The sequence below is a fragment of the Enhydra lutris genome, unplaced genomic scaffold (assembly GCF_002288905.1).
Source record: "Enhydra lutris kenyoni isolate GAN:26980312 unplaced genomic scaffold, ASM228890v2 scaffoldscaffold45, whole genome shotgun sequence".
Taxonomy (NCBI): Eukaryota; Metazoa; Chordata; class Mammalia; order Carnivora; family Mustelidae; genus Enhydra; species Enhydra lutris.
Genome location: NW_019154129.1, coordinates 3,322,736 through 3,346,781, shown reverse-complemented (window position 1 = coordinate 3,346,781; position 24,046 = coordinate 3,322,736). Strand labels below are relative to the sequence as shown.

The 24,046-nt window shown below is 49.8% G+C and overlaps 1 protein-coding gene across 4 annotated transcripts in view; it reads right to left on the bottom strand.

Moving 5' to 3' along the window:
• Positions 1-24,046, bottom strand: part of LOC111155989 (myosin heavy chain 11) — a 92,279-nt gene that overhangs the window by 59,568 nt on the left and 8,665 nt on the right. For all 4 annotated transcript variants that reach the window (XM_022516499.1, XM_022516500.1, XM_022516497.1 and 1 more), the window contains exons 2-3: positions 22,329-22,485; positions 3,675-3,702 (exon numbers count right to left, since the gene is read on the bottom strand). In XM_022516499.1, the coding sequence (XP_022372207.1) occupies positions 3,675-3,702; positions 22,329-22,485 (185 nt within the window). The remainder of the gene's footprint in view (positions 1-3,674; positions 3,703-22,328; positions 22,486-24,046) is intronic.

The following is a 24,046-nucleotide window of genomic DNA, read 5'->3' as shown; positions in this document are numbered from 1 at the left end:
GCACAATCCAGGACCTCTCCATGCCTCCCTCACCTGGGTCCCCGACTTGTTCACACAGCACGAACTACATGCAAGACCATAGGACTCAGCTCCAAACATTACATTCACTCATTTTCCAGTTTCTTTTTTTTTTTTTTTAAGATTTTATTTGTTTATTTGACAGAGAGAGAGATCACAAGTAGGCAGAGAGGCAGGCAGAGAGAGAGGAGGAAGCAGGCTCCCCACTGAGCAGAGAGCCTGATTCGGGGCTCAATCCCAGGACCCTGAGATCATGACCCAAGCGGAAGACAGAAGCTTAACTCACTGAGCCACCCAGGCGCCCCCACTTTTCAGTTTCTTGACTGTATAAACATCTGTAGCAAAACATCTGTAGCCCACCTGGGCTTACCTTGACCACTGATTATTTTTAAAAGCTCATACCCTGCTATCAACAGGTTAATGCTTGAGTTACTTGAGCTGATTTTGACAATGATCCGAATGAAATTTAAGAAGGAGAGCTAAGCTGATGATGGTTCAGGGGTGACTGGACACACTGGCAAGCGATAGTTGAATGGCTATAGCCAACCCCACTCACTGGGCACTGGCCATGTATGGGGGCAGTGTGCTGGGGAACGGGGACATTGTCCCACCCTCACCGAGTTTACATTCCAGGAGAGGAAGAGAGACACTAGCCAAGGAAATGAGTAAATAATGAAGGTCGTCTGAGGGTCTGTGATTGCTCCATCAGGGTGGCATGATGGGAGGCTGGGGACATGGGGCGGTTGTCGTTGGTAGCCCAGAGGAGGAGAGGAGCCCTCCGAAATTCAGGCGTAGCCTATAATGTAGGTACATTATTAACATGAAATCACTAACAAAAGCCACAAAAACACAGTGTGGTACTAAATCTAGCACCTAAAGGACACAGTCAGGAGTTGGAACACAAAGGTGGGATTTCTTCCGCTGGGAATGTGTATGTCATTGGGCCATTCAAACGTTTCCTGGCTCTGCGTGTCCTGGTTTTAGCAAGTAGGTGAATTTGCAAATATGGACTCAAGAGGGGTGCCTGGGTGGCTCAGTGGGTTAAAGCCTCTGCCTTCGGCTTGGGTCATGAACTCGGGGTCCTGGGATCGAGCCCTACATCAGGCTCTCTGCTCAGCGGGGAGCCTGCCTCCTCTCTCTGCCTACTTGTGACCTCTATCAAATAAATAAAATCTTTTAAAAAAAATATGGACTCAAGAAATAATAAGGATCTATTGTGTGTGTGTGTGTGTGTGTGTGTCTTTATGTTCATTTATGCATATTTTTTTAAGTCTGGAAACAATCACAGCTACCATCGCTAAAGGATGGTTAAACACGACATGGCATTTCTGGGCAGCCTCAAGGAGGGAGGCTGGTTTACGTGTGATCAGACAGAATGCACTCCAAGATCCCCTGTGGAGTGGAAAAACCAAGGGCAGACCAGCATGTGCAAAACACAAGCATTGTGTTTTCTAAAACCCAGAGTTCTGGATCCTCCTAGAGAGGGAGAAAATCCCAACCAGCTCTGGCAATAGCGCGTCAGCATTCTCCCATGGCATACGTTGTCTGGGGCAGGATCGCAGCTGCCCCTTGAATGCGTGTGAGCTTTCCATTTTGCCACAGTCCCCACCACTCCCTAACGTCACCCCTGACCTCATCCACCCCCTTCTGTTACCTGCCAGCCTCTCCGAGGCATTAGCATGTATAAATCCTGGTCTGGGGAGACAATAATGTCTATAAGCAGCTAGCTGTAGATCTACCCGTCAGGCCTAAAAGATGCATTAAGATAAGAAAATCATGGACACAGCTTATCAGGATTATGACTTGCTACTATTCACGGTTTGTTCCCCCACACGTTTCTCCTTGCTTCCACTTAGCATGGCTGACAGCGAAGCCACATTTCCAAAAACATCTGACAAGCAGCAGTTATGTTCGCTGAGTGTTAAATGACATAATCAGACGCCGTGCTCGGTGTTTTCCGTCACTAACTCATATATTCCTCACAACTGCCCTGTGAGGCGGGTGCAGCTGTCCATTCTACAGGCAAGGAAACTGAGGCTCAGACAGGGTGGGTGGCTTTCTGTGAAAATACAGCAGAGCTGGGTCCCAGACTCCTTTCTTATCTGTCTAGCTCCCTGGCTGCCCCTGACATGAAAATCTGGCCTATTTCTGGAGCCAACATGGCCCCACGATGGCTCGCTTGGATCAGCTAAGTGTTGTCACAGCGTCACTTAGGGGCCAAAGGGACCCCAGAGCTCCCCACTGCTTTACTTCGTCAGTCAGCAGAGTCAGCGAACAGCCTGAGGACCCCTGTGCCGGGGTGGGCGCAGTTCCAGCCCAGTTCAGGCTCCCCACGAGCTGAGACCAAGGGCCTTTTCTTCAACCTCTGTATGCACCAGGCAACCCAGATGTGTTTCTGCCAAAAGGCCTGCACCCCGGGGTCAGGAATCTGGCCACTGAGTCAGGAGTACCCCCCGCCCTACTGGTGAGGCCAGGCCATCAGGCTCCCGGACCTGTCATTCAGCAACTGATGTTCAGACACAACTGGGAACAGAAGTCTAGAAGGACCTGCACCCCAGGGCTACCTGAGCTGGTTTTAAGCAGTCATGGTTCCCCAAATAACCTGCCTGGGGAAGCCACCATTGACACGGACATGATGACTAAACCCAGCAGACCCAACGTGAATCAGGTGATGAAGCTTAACATCACTTAGGACAGGTCACATTAGGGTCATGTGGGTTGGATGTACGCCCTGAAATGGTGGGATGAAGAAGGCACCTCACCTCAGTGCCATTCTCCCCAAAACCTGTAACCCCAGTCTACTGTCCTGGAACAACATCAGACAAACCCAGATTGAGGGGTGTTCGGCTAAATCCCCGCTCAGCCCTCAAAACTATCATGGGTGCCTGAGGGGCTCAGTCAGTTAAGCATCTAATTTTGGCTCAGGACATGATCCCAGGGTTCTGGGACAGAGGCCCATGTGGGGCTCCCTGATCAGTGGGGAGCCTGCTTTTCCCTTTCCTGCTGCTCCTCCCCCACTCATGTTCCATCTTTCTCTCTCTCCAATAGATAAATACAATCTTTAAAAAAAAAAAGGCAACCATTAAGGTCATGAAAAACAAGGAAAGTCAGAAACTGTCACAGCCAAGGGGAGGAAAGCAGACCTAGCCCTGTGCCTCCAAGGCCCCACCTCCTAACCACGAGGGCTGCCCTCTTGAGATTATCTGTGTCCCCTCGATACAGCACTGCGTTATCAAAATCCTATAGGCTTTGACCAAGAAGTGTGTCTTCTTCAAAAGCAGAGCAGAAGGGATAAGGGAGGTGGCATCAAAGTAGGAGGCCTGCTTGGGAGGGAACTCCAGCCAGGCTTTAGGGGAGGCGCCCAGTGGAACTGTCTGTAAATAACTCAGGGCTTAGCATGCAGTAAGTGCTCACTAAATGCTCATTTCAGGAAGGGGGATGGTGTAGAACAAGACGACGCCAGGTTATCTATTGACGGTTTGGTTGTGCCTGCCTCCCCGTGAGGACTTCCTTTCAACAAATGTCAAGTGCATCTCTACTCTGTGCCACATATGAGCGAGAAAGGTCAGCAAAGAGCTCTGCCCTCATGGACCTTCCTCCTTAGCCAGCTTGGATCTCGACCGTATTAAAAAACAGGAAAAAGGCGTTCCACTTACGTGCACAGAATGGACTGGTCCTCTCGATCTGAGAACAGAAAGGAAAAAGGCCATGAATTAGAATTAGCTCTGAACTGAGGGCCTGGAGACGGCTCCTCCCTGCACTCCACCCCCCTAAACTCCTGCACACTGGCTCCATCAAAGTGGTGAGGGGCCAGCTGGGCTCATCGCCCAGGGTGCAGGGGACACGAGCAGAACCAAGAGGACAGTACAGTTCCTTTCAGCGCTCTTTACTACCCCCAAGTCCTGAAAGCAATCCCAGAAAGATGCTGGAGCCTGATGAGTTCAAAAGGCAGTGGGCTTTCCAGCCCCTCCAGCTCTTGTGGAGCGGGGGGTGTCCCGGGAGCCCACTCTGCCAGACAGAACATACTGGGATCCCACCCAGCCACTTCTCAGCTCTGTGGCCTTGGGCGAACAGTCTTAATCCCTCCATGCCTCAGTTTCTGCATCTGGAACATAGGGTGGTTGACAGTTTGGGTCTGAAAACATAGCGTGTCCTGTCCTGGGAAGAACAGCATCCCATGTTCCTCTAGGACACATGCTCCCCACCTCACCCCTGCCATCATATACAGTCTTGGTCCCCATTGGGTCCCCCAGCTGAGAGGGTGGGGGAGCACAAAGGACAGACAGAGCCCCGAGGGGACATACTTCCTGCCCCCATATCCCAAGAAACCCCTTCCTGCCACTTCTGAGGCTTTCTAATTTTCCCACCCCATCCGGAAGCTCCCTGACCATCCTCCATACATTCCTTTCCTAGATCAAGTGCCGGGTCGCTGTCTGTTGCTGACCACCAGAGGACACTGGTGGGGAACACAGGGCATCGTGAGATGAAAGGTGATTAAGCAGACATTACTGATCGCCTTCACTCTTTTTTTTTTTTTTTTTTTAAGATTTTATTTGCTTGAGAGAAAGACCAAGCAAGCACAAGTGGGGGAGGCATCAGGCAGAAAAAGAGGCAGAAGCAGGCTCTCCACTGAGCAAGGAGCCGGATGTGAGGCTTGATCCCACGACCCCGGGATCGTGACCAGAGCCGAAGGCAGAGGCTTAACTGACCGAGTTTTGTTTTTTTTTAGATTTTATTTATTTATTTGACAGAGAGAGACACAGTGAGAGAGGGAACACAAGCAGAGGGAGTGAGAGAGAGAGAAGCAGGCTCCCCGCTGAGCAGGGAGCCCAATGCGGGGCTCGATCCCAGGACCCTGAGATCATGACCTGAGCCGAAGGCAGACGCTTAATGACTGAGCCACCCAGGCGCCCTGACCTTCTACTCTTAAAGTGGCCTCAGAGTGTGGAGCCAGGGTCTGGAACTCATTTCCTGCCCTATGAGGGATATGGGGACAGTTGCCGACAAATTCGACCATTGGCAAATTAACCGTAACTGAGAAATCAGAGCAGAGAGAGAGGGAGAGAGAATCTCAAGCAGACTCCACACTGAATGCGGAGCCTGACACGGGGTTAGATCTCAGGACCCCAAGGTCATGACCTGAGTAGAGACCAAGAGTCAGACATTCAAGAGACTGCACCACCCAGGTGCCCAATAAAGTTGTTTTTTAAAAGAGAGTGCTCTTAGATAAAGCCCACAGGCCTGAGCATGGCACTCAAGGCCTCCTGAGACTCCCCAGCCTTGACACCCCTGGGTCCTTCACTCTGATGCCCCAACGGAACCGCCACCCCCCCGCCCCAAGCATACTCCTGCCTTTGTTCAGGCTGTTCCCTTGTTTTCTGGCCCCTTCCTGGTCCCTCAGCCTCAATGATGACACCTCCTTGGGACGCCTGGGTGGCTCAGTCAGTTAAGCATCTGCCCTCAGCTCAGGTCATGAGCCCAGGGTCCTGGGATTGAGCCCCGCATCAGGCTTCCTGCTCAGTGGGGAGTCTACACCTCCGTCTCCCTCTGCCTGCACTCTTGCTTGTGCTCTCTCTTTCAAATAAATAAATAATATCTTTTAAAAAAATAATAAAGGATGACACCTCCTCCAAGAAGCCTTCCCTACGGTGATGGAACCAGGGCATGGCTTGGCTGTAAATCTCCTTCAACACTGTCAAGCTCTCACAAATTATCAACCTTGCTGGAGAGAGTAAGCCCTGAGAAGAGCCCCCAGTCTCCTCCATAATCCCTCTGCTGCCTCCAAGTCCCTTCCAGATGGAAATTCAGGACCACTCAATGGTTCCTGCCTGTCCCCAAGACAGGGGCTATATTCCACACCTCTGGTATGGTAGCACCTGTGCATCCCGAATGCTCTGTCCCAGGTTTGCTTGTTTCTGTTTGCTGTTGTCTGTGCCCCACAGGACCATGGAGTCCTCAGGCAGAAGCAACCAGTTCTGGACCTTGCTTCCTTCCGTTTCCGGGCCCCAGCTCCCAAGCCCTGAGCTCCTGACATAGAAAGTTTAGCTTGGTAAGCTCTGGAAAAAACCACCCCCAAGCCTAGAAGAAGTGGGCTTTTGGGGCGCCTGAGTGGCTTAGTGGGTTAAGCCTCTGCCTTCGGCTCAGGTCATGATCTTAGGGTCCTGGGATCGAGCCCCACATCGGGCTTTCTACTCAGCAGGGAGCCTGCTTCTCCCCCCACCCCACTCTCTGCCTCTCTGCCTACTTGTGATCTCTATCAAATAAATAAATAAACTCTTGGAAAAAAAAAAAAAAAGAAGTGGGCTTTTTTTTGGGGGGGGGAAGTAGGCTTCTTGATGGGGACACTTGATATACATATGAAAAACTGACTTGTTTATTCATTCATTCAACAAATACTTTAAGGGTATCTACCAAATATTGGGCATGATGCCGGCCCTAAAAATACCACATAATAGTACGTAATACTCAGCACCTTCTCCGTGCCATGCATTGTTCTAAGCATTGACCTGCATTAACACAATTTGACCTCACATATCCTATGAAATAGGCCTTTTTATTCCCATTGTACAGATGAAGAAACTGAGACACACAGAAATTTTTTAACTTGCCCATAGTTACACAACAGTGGATGAGGCAGGATTTGAACCCAAATTGGGCCAGACGCAGCGTCAGGCACTTCCATGTGCAATCTTTGATCTTGACCCCTTCCCCCTTTGGGGTTGAGGAAACAGAGGTTAGGTAGCCCAAAGTCACATGGCCACTTCGGTGACCAAACAGCGTTCTGAAACAGCGTGGGTCAGAGGGAGGGCTCTTCTTGCTTTCCCAGGTACGAGAGCACATAGGAAATGTGACATGGGTCCTGAGGGGCCATAGCTGCAGGAGATTAGAAGACATTGGGGACAAGGCAGCTTGGGGAGACCAGCATGGCCAAGCCAAGAGAAGGCATAAGGCCTATTCCCAGGCCACAAAGAAGCTGTGCTAAGGTCGAGATGGGAAGAAGGAACCACAGTATGGAGTGGCCTCTGGGATAGAAGGATCCACTTCCTAAGAATCAGATTTCAAATCCACACATCTGTCCCAACATGCCTGCCTCACCCAGTCTAAGAACCATCACTTTGAGCCCACATCGTCTATCTCCCTATACTAGAAAGCAAGCTTTACTGGGGAAGTAGAAGCTTATACGTTTTGTTTAACATTGTATCTCCAGTACCTGGCACATAGTTGGTGCTCAATTATATTGTTAGATGGATGGATGGATGGATGGATGGATGGATGGATGGATGGGAAGATGAATGGTTGACTGGATGGAAGAGAAGGTGGATGGATGCATGGATGGATGGATGGACAGTTGGGTGGGTGGGTGGATGGATGGATGGGAAGACGAATAGCTGGCTGGCTGGATGGGAAGATGGATGGATGGATGGATGGATGGATGCATGGATGGAGGGACAGACGGACAGTTGGGTGGGTGGGTGGGTGGGTGGATGGATGGATGGGAAGACGAATGGCTGGCTGGCTGAATGGGAAGATGGATGGATGGATGGATGGATGGATGGATGGATGGACAGACAGTTGGGTGGGTGGGTGGGTGGGTGGGTGGATGGATGGATGGATGGGACTGGAGAAGGCCATTCCTGTGTGTCACTGGGGAATAGAGCAGACAGTAATGACCATATCTAGAGGGTGGAATTCTATCACATAGGGAAGATCTGGCCCACCACAAGGCAACATGAATGAGATGACTGGGAAAGTTCCATGAACCCTGTTCCACCTCGAATCAGTTCTCCTTTTCTTCTCTCAGATTACAGATGGGCATTCTCCACAACCGCAAAACAAAAGGCAGAGATACCAAAACACTACTTAATTCCTCTTTCTTGCTCTAAGGTTTTCCACCTTGAGGTGGCAGTATGGGCCTTAGCTGCCTGCGGGCACCATGTTCGGGGAGTGTGGAGACGCTCCATTCAGGCAAGTCTGACCCCTGAGCTGAGGGCCAAGGGGAGGCCCTTGCAGGGAGAAGGATCCCAGGAACAAGACAGAAAGACGGAGCGCTCGCTCTCTGCATCAGAACTCCATCCCCACGGAGTCCCATCTTCCAGTCCAGCTGCACTGACTCCTACCTACACCGCCGTCTTCTGCTATGATTCCTGGCTGCTCCACACCCTTCCAGAAACATCCACATCAGGAACACCCACAAATGTGACTAATGACAGGTGCCTAAGTCGGTCTACTGTAACAACATCAGCAGTAGTGGAAGACCGGATGCAAACCATTTGACTGGTCCATCCACGGAAGACAAGCTAATCAAACAACTTCTAATAGTTAAACACTGGTGTGGCCATGTAAGGGCACATTAGGCAGCCAGTAAAAAGGACCAAGCAGATATTTACCCACTGATGCAGAACTCTAAGATATGTTAAGCTAAAAAATAAATAGCTAGGAAAGATGGCAATATGCCTTCTGTGTCTTAAAAAAGAAGGATATGGGGCGTCTGAGTGGCTTAGTTGGTTAAGAATCTGACTCTTGATTTCAACTCAGATCTGGATCTCAGGGTCCTGAGATCGAGCCCCAAATCAGGCTCTACACTGAGCTGGAAGTCTGCTTGGGATTCTTCTAACCATTCCTTCATCTCACCAAAAAGTGGTGAATGGAAAGATACTCTTTACTGCTTTTAGGGAAAGCACTGTAACCCCAAAGTCTAGGACCCAGGGGGAAAGAAACAGCCACCACCTACAATGCCCTCAGTGGCTCCCCCTTCCGGAGTGCTCACTGCAACTCACTGTGCCTGCGCTGAGCTCCTTTGGTGCAGCATGACCCATTTAATTTCCATGGCAGCCCTGGAGGTGGGCATTAGCATCACCCCCATTTTACAGATGAGGAAAACAGAGCGCAGAAGGTGACCTGCCCAAGGTCGCAGCACCACCACCCCTCCAGAAGATATGTCTGTTCTGAAACTCAGAAGGTGACCTTATTTAGAATCAGGAGGTTACAGGTGTAATTAAGGATCTCCAGATGAGATGATCTTGGACTTAGGGTAGGGATCTAAATCCATGACCACTGTTCTTATTTCTGAGAGAAAGTACAGTGAGATTAGAGATGCAGAGACAAGTCCCTATGAAGGAGGAGGCAGAGACAGGACGGATGTGTCTACAAGACGAAGAACGTCAAGGATGGCCAGCCACCACCTGAAGCCAGGAGGCAGATGTAGCCAGGATTCTCCCTCAGAGTCTCCAGAAGGAACCAACCCTGCCCATGCCTTGACTTCGGGCAGAAAAAAACAAAACAAAACAAAACAAAAAAACCAGAAGAAACACCTTTCATCTCCGAGGGGCACAGCAGGGAGAGACAGCAGTCAGGATCACCTCTCCCGCGGAGGAGAAATCTGCTGGGGAAGGTGTCCGGTTCTGGCACAACCACCAGCTCCTTGTTCTGGAATTCAGGAATATGGATGTCTGTGCCTCCAACTTCCACCCAAAGGAGAAACCCGCTCAGGGACAGAGCCAAATAGGAAACCCATGAAAAACGGAGTCAGGAAGTAGGGGAGGGTTAGAGCACCCTGCGATCAGAGCCAGGCAGAGAGAGAGACACACACACCCCGCCACCGCCCAGAGGGGGCTGGTCCGGACAACCTCTGCTATTTTAAGGAATGATTTTGAGACTGACGGACGGACAGACAGGCTATCTTGATCCCTCTGCTCCAGGGAGAGGGACAGGCTTTCCCAGCAGTCTTGGGAAGCCTGGCCCAGAGATTTATAGGGTCAGACGCTTGTCCTGGGGCCTTTCCCCGCCAGGTCCCCAGGAGAGGTAGCAGACTCCTGGGGAAGGTTCAGAAGCTGCCAGGGCAGCTCTGTGCTGGGGGCTGCTGGGGACCTCTGGCTGGGGACATTCCCATCGGAAACACACTGCCTCCAAGCGTGGGAAGCTGAGGTTACGGGCAGAAGGAGGGCTTGATGTAGGCACCGCGTGCTGACCCACGACTTCCTGGGGCATTCTGCCTCCTTCCTGAGCCCAAGCTTGGGTCTGACACAAGAGAGCAGAGTCCTCTGAATGTGGGAAGCAGAGTCTCCTCTGAGCTTTGTACCTGCATCTTCTGCCCACAGCACCCTATTCCCGCCTGACCCATTCTCCTCCTCCTCCTTTTTCCCATTGAGGTGAAATTCACACAACATGAACCAAGTAAAAGTGAACAGTTTGGTGGTGTGGAGTATGTTCACAGCCTTGTGCCCTGTGCATGGTGTGCCTGGTGCAGATCTAGTTCCAGAACATTCTTATCATCCTAAGCTCTCAACCCATTTAGCACATCACTCTTCCTTCCCCACTCCCATAACTGCTAGCAACCAGTGTCTGCCTGGTTTCACTTAGTGTGGCGTTTTTGAGGTCCATCCCTATATTGCGGCACGTGTCCGCACTTCCTTCCTTTCCATGGCTGAGTAATATTCCCTTGCATGGATATACCATATTTTGTGTATCTATTCATCTGCCAATGAGCATTTGGGTTGTTTCTACCTTTTGGCTATTGTGAAGAGTGCTGCTCTGAACATTCAAGTGCAAGTTTTTATTTGAGAACTCGTTTTCAGTTCTTTGGACTATAACCCCAATCCATTTTTTTTTTAAATTGAAGATTTATTTATTTATAGAGAAAGAGAGAGCAAGCATGAGTGGAGACAGGGTAGGGGAGATGGAGAGAGAGAGAATCTCAAGCAGACTCCCCACTGAGCACCGAGCTGGACACAGAGCTTGATCTCATGACCCTGAGATCATGACGTGAGCCAAAACCAAGAGTTGGATGCTTAGCCTACTGAGCAACCTAGATGCCCCACTCCCAAACCATTCTTGAAATGTCACCTTGAGAGTCACTTCCTCTATGATTTTCTCTGACTCTATATTTCCTAGAGCTAAACTGGAGGCTTTTCCACTGCATGCGCCCTCTAGGGTTGCCATGGACAATGGTATAAGTTGTACACTGCATAACTCAAGAGGGAACCATTTACACTGGTCATTATAGATTTGTATATTTATTAAAACAATCTTCTGGCAGATAGAGGAAAAGTGCCTTTAGACAGCAGTGCCTTTTTCTATTTCTATAAAGGTACCACATGGCTTCATGGTGGCCCTGGCTCCAATAGCCCAAAGGCTCCCTCCATCGTAATCTAATGTCACCATAATCATTGTTTTAACTCAAGACGTTTTAGTGGGAAAGGGTATAGATTATATGGAAAAATAATGGATCCTTTATCCATGATAGGACTCTATGGATGAAGGGGAAAATTTTCCATCTTAGAAAACAATTTTGCTGCTTTACATTATTTACAATAGCCAAACAGTAGAAACAACAAAAAAATCCATCAACTGCTAAGTGGATAAACAAAAATCCATACCATGGAATATCACTCAGCCAGAAAGAAGAAATCTAACACTGACACCTGCTACAATGTGGATGGACACTGAAGCCATGATACTCCGGGAAAGAAGCCAGTCACCGAAGACCACATACTGTAGCATTCGTGCCATTGATAGGAAGTGTGCAGAACAGGCAAATCTAGAGAGACAGAAAGTGGACAAGCAATCCCGTGGAACTGGAGGTAGGAGGAGGAAATGACTACCAACTGGCACACAATTTTCTTTGGGGGGTGGCGCTAAGAGATACATAAAATTAGATTATGCTGATGGCTGCATTCCCCACCCCCCCCCGTAAACTCACTAGTGACCAGGGAACTGTATACTTTTTTTAATATTTTATGTATTTATTTGACAGAGGGATAGAGAGAGAGCACAAGTAGGCAGGGCAGCAGGCAGAGGGAGAGGGAGAAGCAGACTCCCCACTAAGCAGGGAGTCCCATGTGGGGCTCGATCCCAAGACCCTGGGATTATGACCTAAGCCAAAGGCACTTGCTTAACTGACTGAGCCACCCAGGTGCCCCAGGAAACTGTATACTTCGAATGGACTGATTTAATGATAAATTATACCACAATAAAGCTTTTTAAAATAAACTATGTTAGGGGCGCCTGGGTGGCTCAGTGGGTTAAAGCCTCTGCCTTCGGCTAAGGTCATGATCTCAGAGTCCTGGGATCGAGCCCCACGTTGGGCTCTCTGCTTGGCGGGAGCCCGCTTCCCTGCCCCCCTGCCTGCCTCTCTGCCTACTTGTGATCTCTGTCAATTAAATAAACTCTTTTTTAAAAAATAAATAAACTATGTTAATTTTACACCATCTCTGAATCAAGAGACCTGCCTCCTTAAACTTCACATAGATCTATTTGTTTTTCAGAAGTTACAAAACTGGGGGGGGGGGGGGCGGTGGCACAGTCAGTTAAGTGTCTGACTCTTGGTTTCGGCTCAGGTCATGATCTCAGGGTCTTGAGTTCGAGCCCCGCATCAGGCTCTGAGCGCAGCAAGGAGTCTGCTACAGTTTCCCTTTCCCTCTCCCTCTGCCCTTCCCCGCGGCTTGTACATGCACATTCTCTCTCTCTAAAATAAATTAATTTTTTTAAAAAAAGAGAACAAGTTACAAAACTGCTTTTAATGCTTCTCTTACTGGTCCCTGAGCGGCTGAAGGTCAAGGGCTGGGCCTGATCCCAGGTACCAGGAACAGAGCTTGACACAGAGTAGGTGCTCAAGAAATGCTTTCTCCTTTGCATCTCTCTCCCCCAAGGCAATCGAGACAGAAGCAACAAAAACACTTCTGTCTATGGTCACAACCGCACTCAGCAAACACGTCCTGAACCTCTACTGGAAACACAAAGTTCCTGAGGACCTACTGAGTCTGTTTTTGAGAGGCCTGGGATGCAGGGTGGGAGTCAGACAGGCAAAGAAATGAAGGTGGGAAGCGAGCAAAGGCTACCATAGGTTTTTGCCCCAAATGCTACAGACAAGAGGGTCAGTTCTGCAGCCGCTTGAGACAGAGATGCGAAGTCTTCACAGCTGAAGTGATTCTGAGCAGCGTGTGTAAACTGTGTAGGAATCACCGGGGTAGGGAGTGTGGGAGACACCAAGGAAGTAGAGAACCTCAAGCAGGGGACCTGGGACATAGTAGGTCAGAGATGGAGAGAGGACAGAGTCCAGGAGCAGAGGGGTGCGGGGCTGGGGCCGGCCGCCCAGCATCACCCAGCCCAGAGATGTGGGGTGCTCCCTACCTCCCATGCACCCCTAAACATGCCCTCCTCTCTCTTTCTTCTCCCCAGATTCAGGGTCTGGCCTTGGATGTGCAAGTCTGAGAGTCAGCTCGTGAGGGAGATCAAGGACTCCGGTGGTCCCTCCCCTGAAGAGGCCTGAGGACTCTCAGGGGACGTCCAGCTCCCCGCAGACCAGCTATTTCGGCCCGATCCCAAACACAAGCTTGTGGTTTATGGCTGGGGAGCCAGAGGCTTGCAGGTTGACCATAAAAGGAGAAAACCAAGCTGGGACTGAGAACAGACCGGGGCTCACAGCTTCTCTTCCTCCCCATGCCAGGCTGTTAGGGGACCCAGCGAGAGGGAGGTGGCCAGGCCTGTGTGGCTAGAGGGGCACCCCTCCCCGCCCCAGCCAGTAAGGAATGGAGGACACAGCCTCCCTTGTATGCAGAAGAGCATCTGCCTAACTAATGCCACACGTGAAGGTAAATGTCAGGGCCGGGCCTCCACTGTGGGCCGCAGACAGGTGACAGCCGATACCTGCGACACCTGCCGGGAGCAGACGGTGTGTCCCCCGTGCACTGTCCAAATCAACCCCTGCACCAGCTGGGGTAGGCCCAGTTCTTAGCCTCACGGCTCACAGAGATTCTAACCCAGCTCCAGGACCCTTGGCCCAACTGACTACTGGGCAGGTCAAGGTCCTTCTCTTTCTCAGGGCCTTTCCCTTGTCTTCCAGCGTAGCTGGTAGGAAGAGCTTCTGGGTGGGAAGAGATAATGCTGGAGCCCAGCAGGAATTTTCCAGATCTACAGGGAGTTCTGACATCTCTCATAGCAGACCTGGCCAGGTGATGGATGGGGTCTGGGGAGACCAGTATTGTCATGGTGGGCTCTCGGGCCTCAGCTCCCACCTGCCCCACTCTCCCTCCTCCTTTCTGCTCCAACCCCACCAACCTGTGGATCCCATATGCATCTCATTTGCTACGCCCACGTATCCCCTCCCCTGCCCTCCCAGACTCTTGACAGCCTCCAGGGTCCACCTCAGTGCCCCCGGGAACTCCCTTCCAGAGCTCATGTATTTGTGGGGATGATTTGATTTTCTACCTGCCTTCTCCCTTGTCTCATCCCCACCAAGTAGTTGGTATCCTTCCTCACCAAACCCCTCAGAGTGGGGTCTCAACACTGTTGAATTAAAAGGGGAACAGGGAGCCAGGTTCCCTCTGAGGTTGGGAGAATGCAGAGGGAGGAGGCTGGTATGCATTTGTGCTCAGCAAAAGTCAGCCTGGGGTGACTAAGGCAAACAGGCCTGCTTCTTCAACTCGATATTTACTGCTTGCTACAAAAAAAAAAAAAAAAAAAAAAAAAAGAATTCTCCCCAGCTCTCTCCCCTCCGTCTAAGTGAGACGCCAGAAGCACTCCATAAAAGGGTTTTAAGAATCAGATGATCCTTACCCTTCCTCACTTCCTGGCAAAGAACGTGAACTTCTCAGGATCACTCAGAGCGCCCACCTACATGTCCCAGGGCCTTCATGATGACCGAGCCGGGCGGACAGAGACCCCGTCTGCCCACCCCACTGGCAGGCCAGACGCAGAGCTGAGAGCCGCTGCAAAATCTCCAAAAGGCAGAGAACAAGGCACCTGGTCCCCTCCGCAGGGACACATTGCAGCAACATGGTTTCTGGAGCAAAATGACTTGGAATGACTTTCTGGCTCTACCTCTTGAGCGAGACGCTGTCCCTCCGAGGAAAAGAGGGATAAAAATCCACACCTCTCCAGGAGACGAGAACAGTAAACTAGGACTGGACGGACACAGCTTAAAATGACCCACGGCACGTGGAAGAACTCGGCAAGTGCTCTGATCATCACCAAGGTCATCGCCCACTTCGTCCAAAATAGCGAGCTTGCGCAGCAGCTCTAGACGGCAACAATTCTGTCCCAGGGGGCCGGCTTATGAGGCCAAGAGCAATGCTTTCTAATGAGAGGGCCTAAGCCAGTCCCTTAGTCTCCTGGGGCCTCAGTTTCCTGGCCTGAAAAACGGGGGTAAGAGCACATCACTAACCTTGCGGCCTAGGAGGGAAAAGCAGTGTTTTGAGGGCAGCAGAGGAAGACGTCTCCAGGCGGGACACGGGGCTCTAGGGCCAACTCACTGGGTGCACTGAGGGTCAGTTTTGTCCATCTGTAAAATGGGTGGGCTCGTGGTGCTGCAGAGAGCCGAGCTTTCCGGGCTTTCCAGAGCAGTGAGCTGGGCTGGGGGGACATCGGTGCCCTTCTTCTCTCTGCCAAGCTTACAGAGCTGCCTCTGGCGGGTTGGTGACCCTGAGCCGCCCCCCCCCAGGACCCGCAGACCTCGACCTCCCTTGGACAGAGGGACACAGAGTGTGGGAACTTGCGAAGCAGAGAGCTTAGAGGTTAGCTCATGCCATCTCCTAGATTTCTCATCAGTTTCAAGAGGGTTCAGCCAAGAGCCCCGGAGCTGACAGAAGCCAGCCGGGCCATGATTTGTTTTTTAATCCCCTGAGAGTGGCCCGTCAGTGCCAATTACATAAGGACAAAACACTCTGCTCTCCCGCATAGGGTAACAAAACCTGAAGCCTCCACTCAGGACATCAGGAGGAAATCCTATGCGCCTCTCACACCCTTCTTCCAGGCACATCCCCCATCCCTGGGGACCCTGCAGGAGAGGCGTGAGATCCAAAGTGGCTTAGCCGGGAAGCCTCATGGTGCTTTCCCCACATGCACCCTGCTAATTTACCCCAGTCAGTTAACTCTGGCTTCACTAGGGCTGAACCTTCAACACCCCACATGTGTAAAAAGGTAGACCTTCCTGGAGCAAACCCCCTTCTGCGGGACTGCCCGGGGCTCCGCGCAGCGGCTGGGTGACCGGGCAAGCCTTGGGCTCGGGCATCAGATAAGCCAAGTTCAAATCCAGCTCTGAGTCTCCCAGGGCCTTCAGCAAGTTCTTTGCCTCCCCCGAGCCTCAGTTTCCCAGGCTCTAAAATGAGACCCCGGCCCCAGGGTCGGATTAACCGACAAGTCATGTGAACACAACCCCACGGGCACGTGCGCACATGGGAAGGAAGAGAGGGAAAAATAATGAGGAATTTTGAAAGGATTCGGTATTTGCTGTTTCATAAAAACCAGAAACAGGAAATGCTGTGAGGAAAAATAAAATCTTCGCTGCCCTTCCTGACTTTATAGTTTAGTATCGTTTTTATTCTAGAGTCCGTATGTGGGCATTATAATAGCTTCACGGCTTTATTATTATTTTTAAAGATTTTATTTATTTGAGAGAAAAGAGAGAGAGCATGAGCAGGGAGATGGGGAGGAGCAGAGAGAGAAGAGAGAGAGAGAAGCAGACTCCCTGCTGAGCAGGGAGCCAGATGCTGGGCTCGATCCCAGGATCCTGAGATCATGACCTGAGTGGGTCCTGGGATCAAGCTCAGCAGGGAGTCTGCTTCTCCCTCTGCCCCTCCTCCCACTGGTTCTCTCAATCTCCTTCTCTCTCAAATAAATAAATTAATTAATAAAATCTATGAAAAAAATCCACTATTATCATTATCACCTCTTTGGAAAAGAAGAGTTCAGAGAGAGAATTTCCATTCAAGGATAGTGGGCTGGACACTTGCCATTCATGCCCCTTCCTCCCCAAACCTGAGTAAAAAGACAGTAAAGGGACTTTCTGAGTTGAAAGGAACTGGAAAAGAGAGAAGCGCAAAGAAGTCTTGGAAGCCAGAAAACAGGACGCGTGAGGACAGTCGCAGGAAAGGAGACGTCTAAGCTCCAGTGGGCAAAGCTGAAAGCAACCTGATTTCATCACAGACTCTCCTGTCCCTAGGCCAAACCTCAGTAACTGGCCACAGCAGGGGGCTCGGGGGGACCAGGCAGAAAGGAGGACGGACAAACACAGGGATCCGCTGAAAGTCTGTCTGAGAAGCAGCTAGACATGCCAGATACCGTCCACGCTCCCTGCGGCCAAGGATATGTCCTTCCCCCAGCCCACAGAAGGAGGCAGATTTTATTCTCTGCAGAATGAAATCCCTGGGCAGCACCCAGGGGCCATATCGAAAGGATAACGTGCAAGTTTCCTTCCACAATTTGAAACCCTTGGTCTCTTTTTTTTTTTTTTTAAAGATGTTATTTATTTATTTGACAGAGAGAGATCACAAGTAGACGGAGAGGCAGGCAGAGAGAGAGAGAGGGAAGCAGGCTTCCCGCCAAGCAGAGAGCCCGATGCGGGACTCGATCCCAGGACCCCGAGATCACGACCCGAGCCGAAGGCAGCGGCTTAACCCACTGAGCCACCCAGGCGCCCCAACCCTTGGCCTCTTAACTAGACCCTCACAATGACGGGAGACAGACCACTGCACAAGTCTTGCCTGAAAAACCTGCTCAGCGCAAGGATGAAAAAGATGGAGGGGCGCCTGGGTGGCTCGGTTGGTGAAGCGACTGCCTTCGGCTCAGGTCAGGATCCTGGAGTCCCAGGATCGAGTCCCATATCGGGGTCCCTGCTCAGCAGGGAGTGGGCTTCTCTAGTTGACTTCTCTCATGCTCTCTCTCATTCTCTCTCTCTCTCTCTCTCTCAAATAAATAAATAAAATCTTAAAAAACAAAAAAAGAAAAAGATGGAAAGATCTATGAGAAGGGCTGCAGTAGAATGGTCCAGCTCTACTCAAACAATAGCCAAGCTCATCACCGGCAAGCCCCTCCTGCAAGCACATATATAATATGGATATGATGACAAGTTACAGCTTAACAGAAGGCTCATCAAACAAAGTTAAAGGAACTGCCCAGAAAACGAAAAAAAAAAAAAAAGAGAGAGAGAGAGAGAGAGAGAGAGAATAAGAAAAAGATAAGGAGATGAAAAAGGGACAGTCCCGGAGTTCAGTTCTGGACATGAGAAGACTTCTAGAAAAGCAGAATAGAGGACACAGAAATAAATCATCAAGTAAGTAATTCACAAAAATAGCTCAGAGTATAAGACCACGAGTTTATAGATGAAAGGCATCCACGAAGTCTCCAGCACAATGGGTGAAAAGAGACCCAGGACAAATCCCATCAACATCATGAACACAGGCATAAAGAAGGGTCTAAGAGCTTCCGGAGAAGGAGAAAAATGATTTTTTTTTTTTTTTTTTTTTTGGTCACACGGAAAGGATTACGATTCCGATTGCCTTTTATCTTCTCAGCAACGAAACAAGCTAGAAGGCTGTGAAGCCAAGCCTTAAAAACGCTGAAAGAAAACTATTTGTTGCTTAAAACGGTAAACTCAGCTAAACTGGCCTTTACCTACTAGAGATGCATCAAATCTTCAGATGAGATATGCGGGATCTCAATCTGTCTCGTCTACATCCTGACTTCAGAAGGTACTAGAAAAGGTGCTCCATTTAAACAGGAGGGTGAATCAAGGAAGAGGAAGGCATGGAAACAAGGAAACAAGGAATCCACCATGAGAGGGTTGAAGCCAATTCTAAACATGCTAAGGAAGGTCCCGGATGTCGGCTGCCTGTCATAGAGGGTAGCTGGGGCAGGTTGGAAGGCTCCAGTAGTAATTGCCTTCAAGGACAAGCTATAAACAGGGCCCCCATCATATATCTGGACATACTTATAGGAGACCAACACATTTAGAAAGGAGACGTGGGGTAGAATTAATGATTAAGTGCACTCCTTCATTCATCAACAATTATTAACTGAGAAACAAAAATTAACTGAGCAGCTACTAAGTGTTGGACACCAGTAGAGATAGAGTTGAATAGGCAGACAAGGATGGAGTCTGGCTTTCATGCAGGGTGTGGTTCCTCAGGAGCTTAAGGGTTCATGTACCACGTTTGATGGATGTGTTAGCCCTCCCCAGTCCCCCCTCTTCACACTTCATCTTGTCCTACAAAGGATTTAAGGAGGAAACCACAGCTGCTCCCTTCACGCCTCCAACAAGACAGAAAGCTCATCGCGCATCCCAGCCAAGTGACCTTCCAACCTGGGAGCATGACCTTCATCAATGGAGTCAAAAAAACTAGGCCTCCACCTTCCTTGGCAAAAACCAAACTTCCACTTTCTAGAGAAAATGTTGTTTTTCCCAAGCTTGTATTTCCCCCCCCACAATTTGTTTCACTGGAGTCTATCATGAGTAGCTTTCCAGAAAGTACCAGGTAATGCCAAAATGAAACCATATGGAGCAGCTGTTGATTCACATTTAAAATCAATAAACCAAATAAAGTTTGTATCATAGAGTCATCATGAAGGACAACACAATGGAGGCTTTATGGAGCACCCCCAAAACAAAAGAGCCCTTGGGAGAAACAGGTGACCCCTCTCATAATTCTCGTAAGTCTGCAAAAATTATTCTCGTTAGCTGCGGGAATCAAACATGACATGAAGAACATTGTGTTATGCTCTCATGGGATTTTGTCCCCCCCCCCCAAAAAAAAAAGTTTAAAAAAATCAACCCTTAATTTTCTACTCAATCTAAGAATTAGCATCTAGCTGCAATTATAACCAAATTCCTACTATATGTAGATAAAACAGACTGACAGTTGGCGAGGTCATTTCCCCCGCCCAGTCAAACCTTTTCTCCCCCCTTACAGTGAAATTTTGGTCCCTGTTTGAAATGATTTTTTTTTCTGGAATCAATTATTTTCAGACAATCAAAATTTCCTCCATTTCAGAATATTCAGCTCAGTTATGACATGAAAGCTAAATGCCAAAGTGTTGATGGTCGTGATCTCTGGGTGATAGGATTATGGGTGCTGGTATATTCTCTTTAGCTTAAATATGTTTTAATTCTTCTAGGATGAATGTCCAATATTAAAGGTTTTTTAAAGTCACATACATGTATTTTAAGAGCACTGTGCCCTTCCCCTTCTCCTTTCCTAACAGAATTTCATTTCATTCTGGTGTTCAGAGAAAACGTGCTTCTGGGAGCTCCCTCAGCTCCAGGAAAGAACCAGAAATAGTCCAAGCCAATTATAAAGGTACCAGTCCCCTTTGCCAACGATTAGTTTAGAATTTGGCACATGCCCAAAGGTTTAGCCAATGAGACGTAATTACAAACAATTACTAACGTCCCAGTCCTCTGCAAACCATTGGTTTAGAGGTTGGTGTGTGACCAAGTTTTAGCCAATGAGACATCAGGAGATGCCTGCTGAGGAGTTTCTGGAAAAGGTTTTTCTATCTGATACAAAAGAGACAAGAAAAGAACCTAACCTTCCACTTTCTTCAGGCTTTTGGACATCATTGCATAAGGACATGATCTCTGGAGCTATGGTTGCCATTTTGTGACCATGAGGAAGAAGCCAAGAAAATCCCAAAGGAGTCTGTCTTTGAGCTTCTCAGCTAATTAATCCTGAAATCATCAACCTGCACACTTCTTGTCATGTGAAATAGTACACTCCTATTGTTTAAGCCACTTTAATTGGTTGCTATATGGTGTGCTATATTTTTGTGCAACTAAAAGTACCCCAAATGACATGAATACTATAACTTGGTGATGTTCAGCTTCCTTAAAAAGGTGTGCGAACCATCACTGTAAACTTGTCCATCAAGGGAGACCACAAAGAATTTTTTTTTCTAAACAAAGACACATACCTAACTCCAGAAGCCACCCTTCACAACTAAGATTACATCTCTGTAACCCTTTCTGCAAGGCACCATCTGCTGGTCTTTGAAGGTAATGGCAACCCCGTGTCTGCAGTGATCCAGCTTGGGTCATACATGTGGGGTTTGGCTAACTCTGTCAGTAACTTGGGGGCACTTCTACTGAGCCCTTCTAGGTTGGCTACACCTGGATCCCCGCCCTCAGGTGCTTCCAGAACTGAGCTTTCAATTCCTGACTCAGAATACTCTTGAAGGTAGCTACTCCAGAGGTTGCAAAGTCAAACAGAAGGGCAGGGCAGTTATCATGAACAAATGCCCCAAGTAAGGACTGGGGAACTGGAAAACTCATGCCCCTAACAAAATACATACACTTTTTATATACAATTTCCCAATTGTCAAAAGCTGGCAGCCACTTCAAGTATCCTTAAAACTGTATGGACCAAATCAAACTTATCTGAAGGCTGGAGGCAGCCTGCCAGCTGCTGGTTCATAACCTCAGGACTAGTCACACCTTATAACCATGTAAAATCATATACAGCTTTAGGACTGCCCAAGTCCTTCTCCATTGCCCTCACCCAAGTGTCTCAAGTCCAGATCCATGTACAGGAAAGAAAATCCTCTCACCCTTCCCCAAAGATAGTCACTCTGGGATGGGTGCTGCCCTTTGTACAATGCACCCAAAACATGAGGAGGAAATCAAGGGTTCAACTGTTCTGAGGCAAAGGGATTTACTGAGGACCAAGAGGACCAAGGCGGTTGAACAGGTAAACCATATAACTTAGAGATGCCCTGATTTCTTTTTCTTGTCTTATTACACTGGCTAATCCTTCTAGCACAATGTTCATTAGGGGTGGTGAGAGTGGACATCCTTACTTTGTTACTCATCGTAGGGGGCAAGCATTCAAACTGTCACTTTCCGGAAATATCTCCCATCTTGGTCTGAGTGGTGGCCAGATGACTGCAGATATAGGCCAGAATTAATTTTAGGGTGAACATGAAGTTCGTGGACCTTATGCCCTCTACTGTATGTATATTTTACCTCAATTAAAAGTTCATTAATAATAGTAATAATAATCATAGTAATACACAAACATGGAGGTGATATCCAAAGGGCTTCCATTTGGACAAGGCTGCCTGAGAATCTCCATAAGCTGCAAGATGGACCCTATCACTCCCTTTTTACAGATGGGGAAACTGAGGCCAGAGAGGAGAAGACCTCTCACACCACCCCACAGGGCAGCAAATCCAGAGGTGGCTGGCTGGGACCCGGGGGCTGACGGAGGTGAAGAGGACTCCGCACTGTCCAGCAGCCGGCTGGCCGGGCCCGGGGCAGCAGAGGGGCTGGGGCGCAAAGCAGCCCATGCCTGTATTTGCCCAAGGCGTCCGCTCTCCCTCACCCTCCCAGCCGTGCACCCAGATGTTCGGCCAGCTTTTTCCCTTTCTCAGGCACAAGGCTCCTGGGGCCCAGCGCAGCCTGCCAAACTCCGCATTCTTGGCGAGGACTGCAGGCCGGGAGGGCGGGCAGGAGGGGCCCGGGCAGAGCGGGAGCTCCTGGAGGCGGCCCTCGGCAGGGAGCAGCGGCCCCGGGCAACACCCTGTCCACCTGGAGAGCGGCTCACCTTGCAGCATGCTCCTGTAGGCCGTGTCCGCGATGGCATAGATGTGGGGCGGCATCTCGTGCCTCTTCTTGCCCTTATACATGTCCACGATCTTCTCCGAGTAGATGGGCAGCTGCTTGTAGGGGTTGACCACCACGCAGAAGAGGCCAGAGTATGTCTGCCAAAGAGAGAACCCAAGCTTACTCGCAGCATGCGGCCTCGGGGAGAACTTGGACACCCAGCCCACGGGGTCCCGGCCCAGCAATGCCCATCGCCACCTGAATTTAAACACGTACCGAGCACCTCTGCAAGCATGCTCACGGCAGCCTCACAACAAAACTGTTGGATGCATTCATATTGCTGTTGTAGAGATGGGGAAACTGAGGCTCAGAGTCCTAATGGGAACGCCGGGGCTTCACTGATAGGAGGGCTACGGGGGAAGAGGAGGAGCAAGGGGCAAGCCTGGGTTTCCGGGCCACCTGTGTTCTATCTTAGAGCTGAGTGCTTTCCGACAATTGGGGTTCAGACCCCCCTCTGGGGTGCAGGCCCCTCTCCTGCAGGCCGCCTCTCACCTCCCTTAGCCTCCGTCTACTGGACACTTACTAAGCACCTGTACTAAGCTCTAAGCCCTTCATGGGCATCTCTTCACTGAGTCCCTTATGTACCCTGTGACTGTCACACTGTGATTTCCCTGCTGCCCGTGTAGCAGACGACGAAAACAGGGTTGGTGAGGTCGTCGCCGGGAAATTCAGAGCTAGCCAGCATGACTGTCCTACCCCAAGAGAGCTCACATTCTCTTGACGGTTAACAAAACTCCACCTCATCTGTAGACAGAAGGGACGGACACAGCTGTCCCCCAAAAGGAATGGCCCTGACACATACTAGGGCACGGACAAACCCCAAAAATGGTATATGCTTGGTATGGAAGGAGCCAGACACAAAAGGTCACCTAGTGTAGGATTCCATGTATACAAAACGTCCAGGACGGGCTAATCATGGAGACAGAAACACATCCCTGGTTTCCAGGCACTGGAGGGAGGGGGAGGGGGACTGACTGCTCCAGGCTACAGGGGTTTCCTTTGGGGGGGGGGGGTTCATAAAAACATTCTGGAACGAGGTAGTGCTAATTGTACAACGCTGGAGATGGGCTAAACACCATTGAATTGTCCCCTTGAAATGGCTCAAATGGTAAATTCTAGATTATTTGGATTTTATCACAATTTAAAAAAAAAAAGTTGTGTAGGAAAAGTGCCGAAGGCACTTGGCAAACCCCACCGTGCGCACACACACGAGGCATTTTCCTTGCTCTGGCCATTCTCTACTAGACACTGACTTTTCCCTAGGCTGAGGTCACAGCTCGGGGGGCAGGCTCCATCCTGTCCCACGGGAACTGTTTTTCCCAAATGATACCATCAGTGCTGCTCAAGGCTCTAGTAGCCAGGAAGCAGGCTCCCTCCTCCTCCCCCTTCCTCCTCCTCCCCCTCCCTCCTCCTCCCCCTTCCTCCTCCTCCCCCTGGAAGGGACAAACGCAGGAGCAGATGGCCCATCTCTGGGTGACACTCAAGACCAAGCAAACACCAGAGAGGTTAAGCAACTTGACCAAAGACACAAAGCGAGACCCTAGCAGCGCCAAGCGCAGCTCGGCTCACTGCCAGGCCTGGGCACCAGCCATGAGGCCTTCCAACCTCTGCCTGTCCTACAGAAAGAAAAACAAATTTGTTCACTCAGTCCCTCATTCA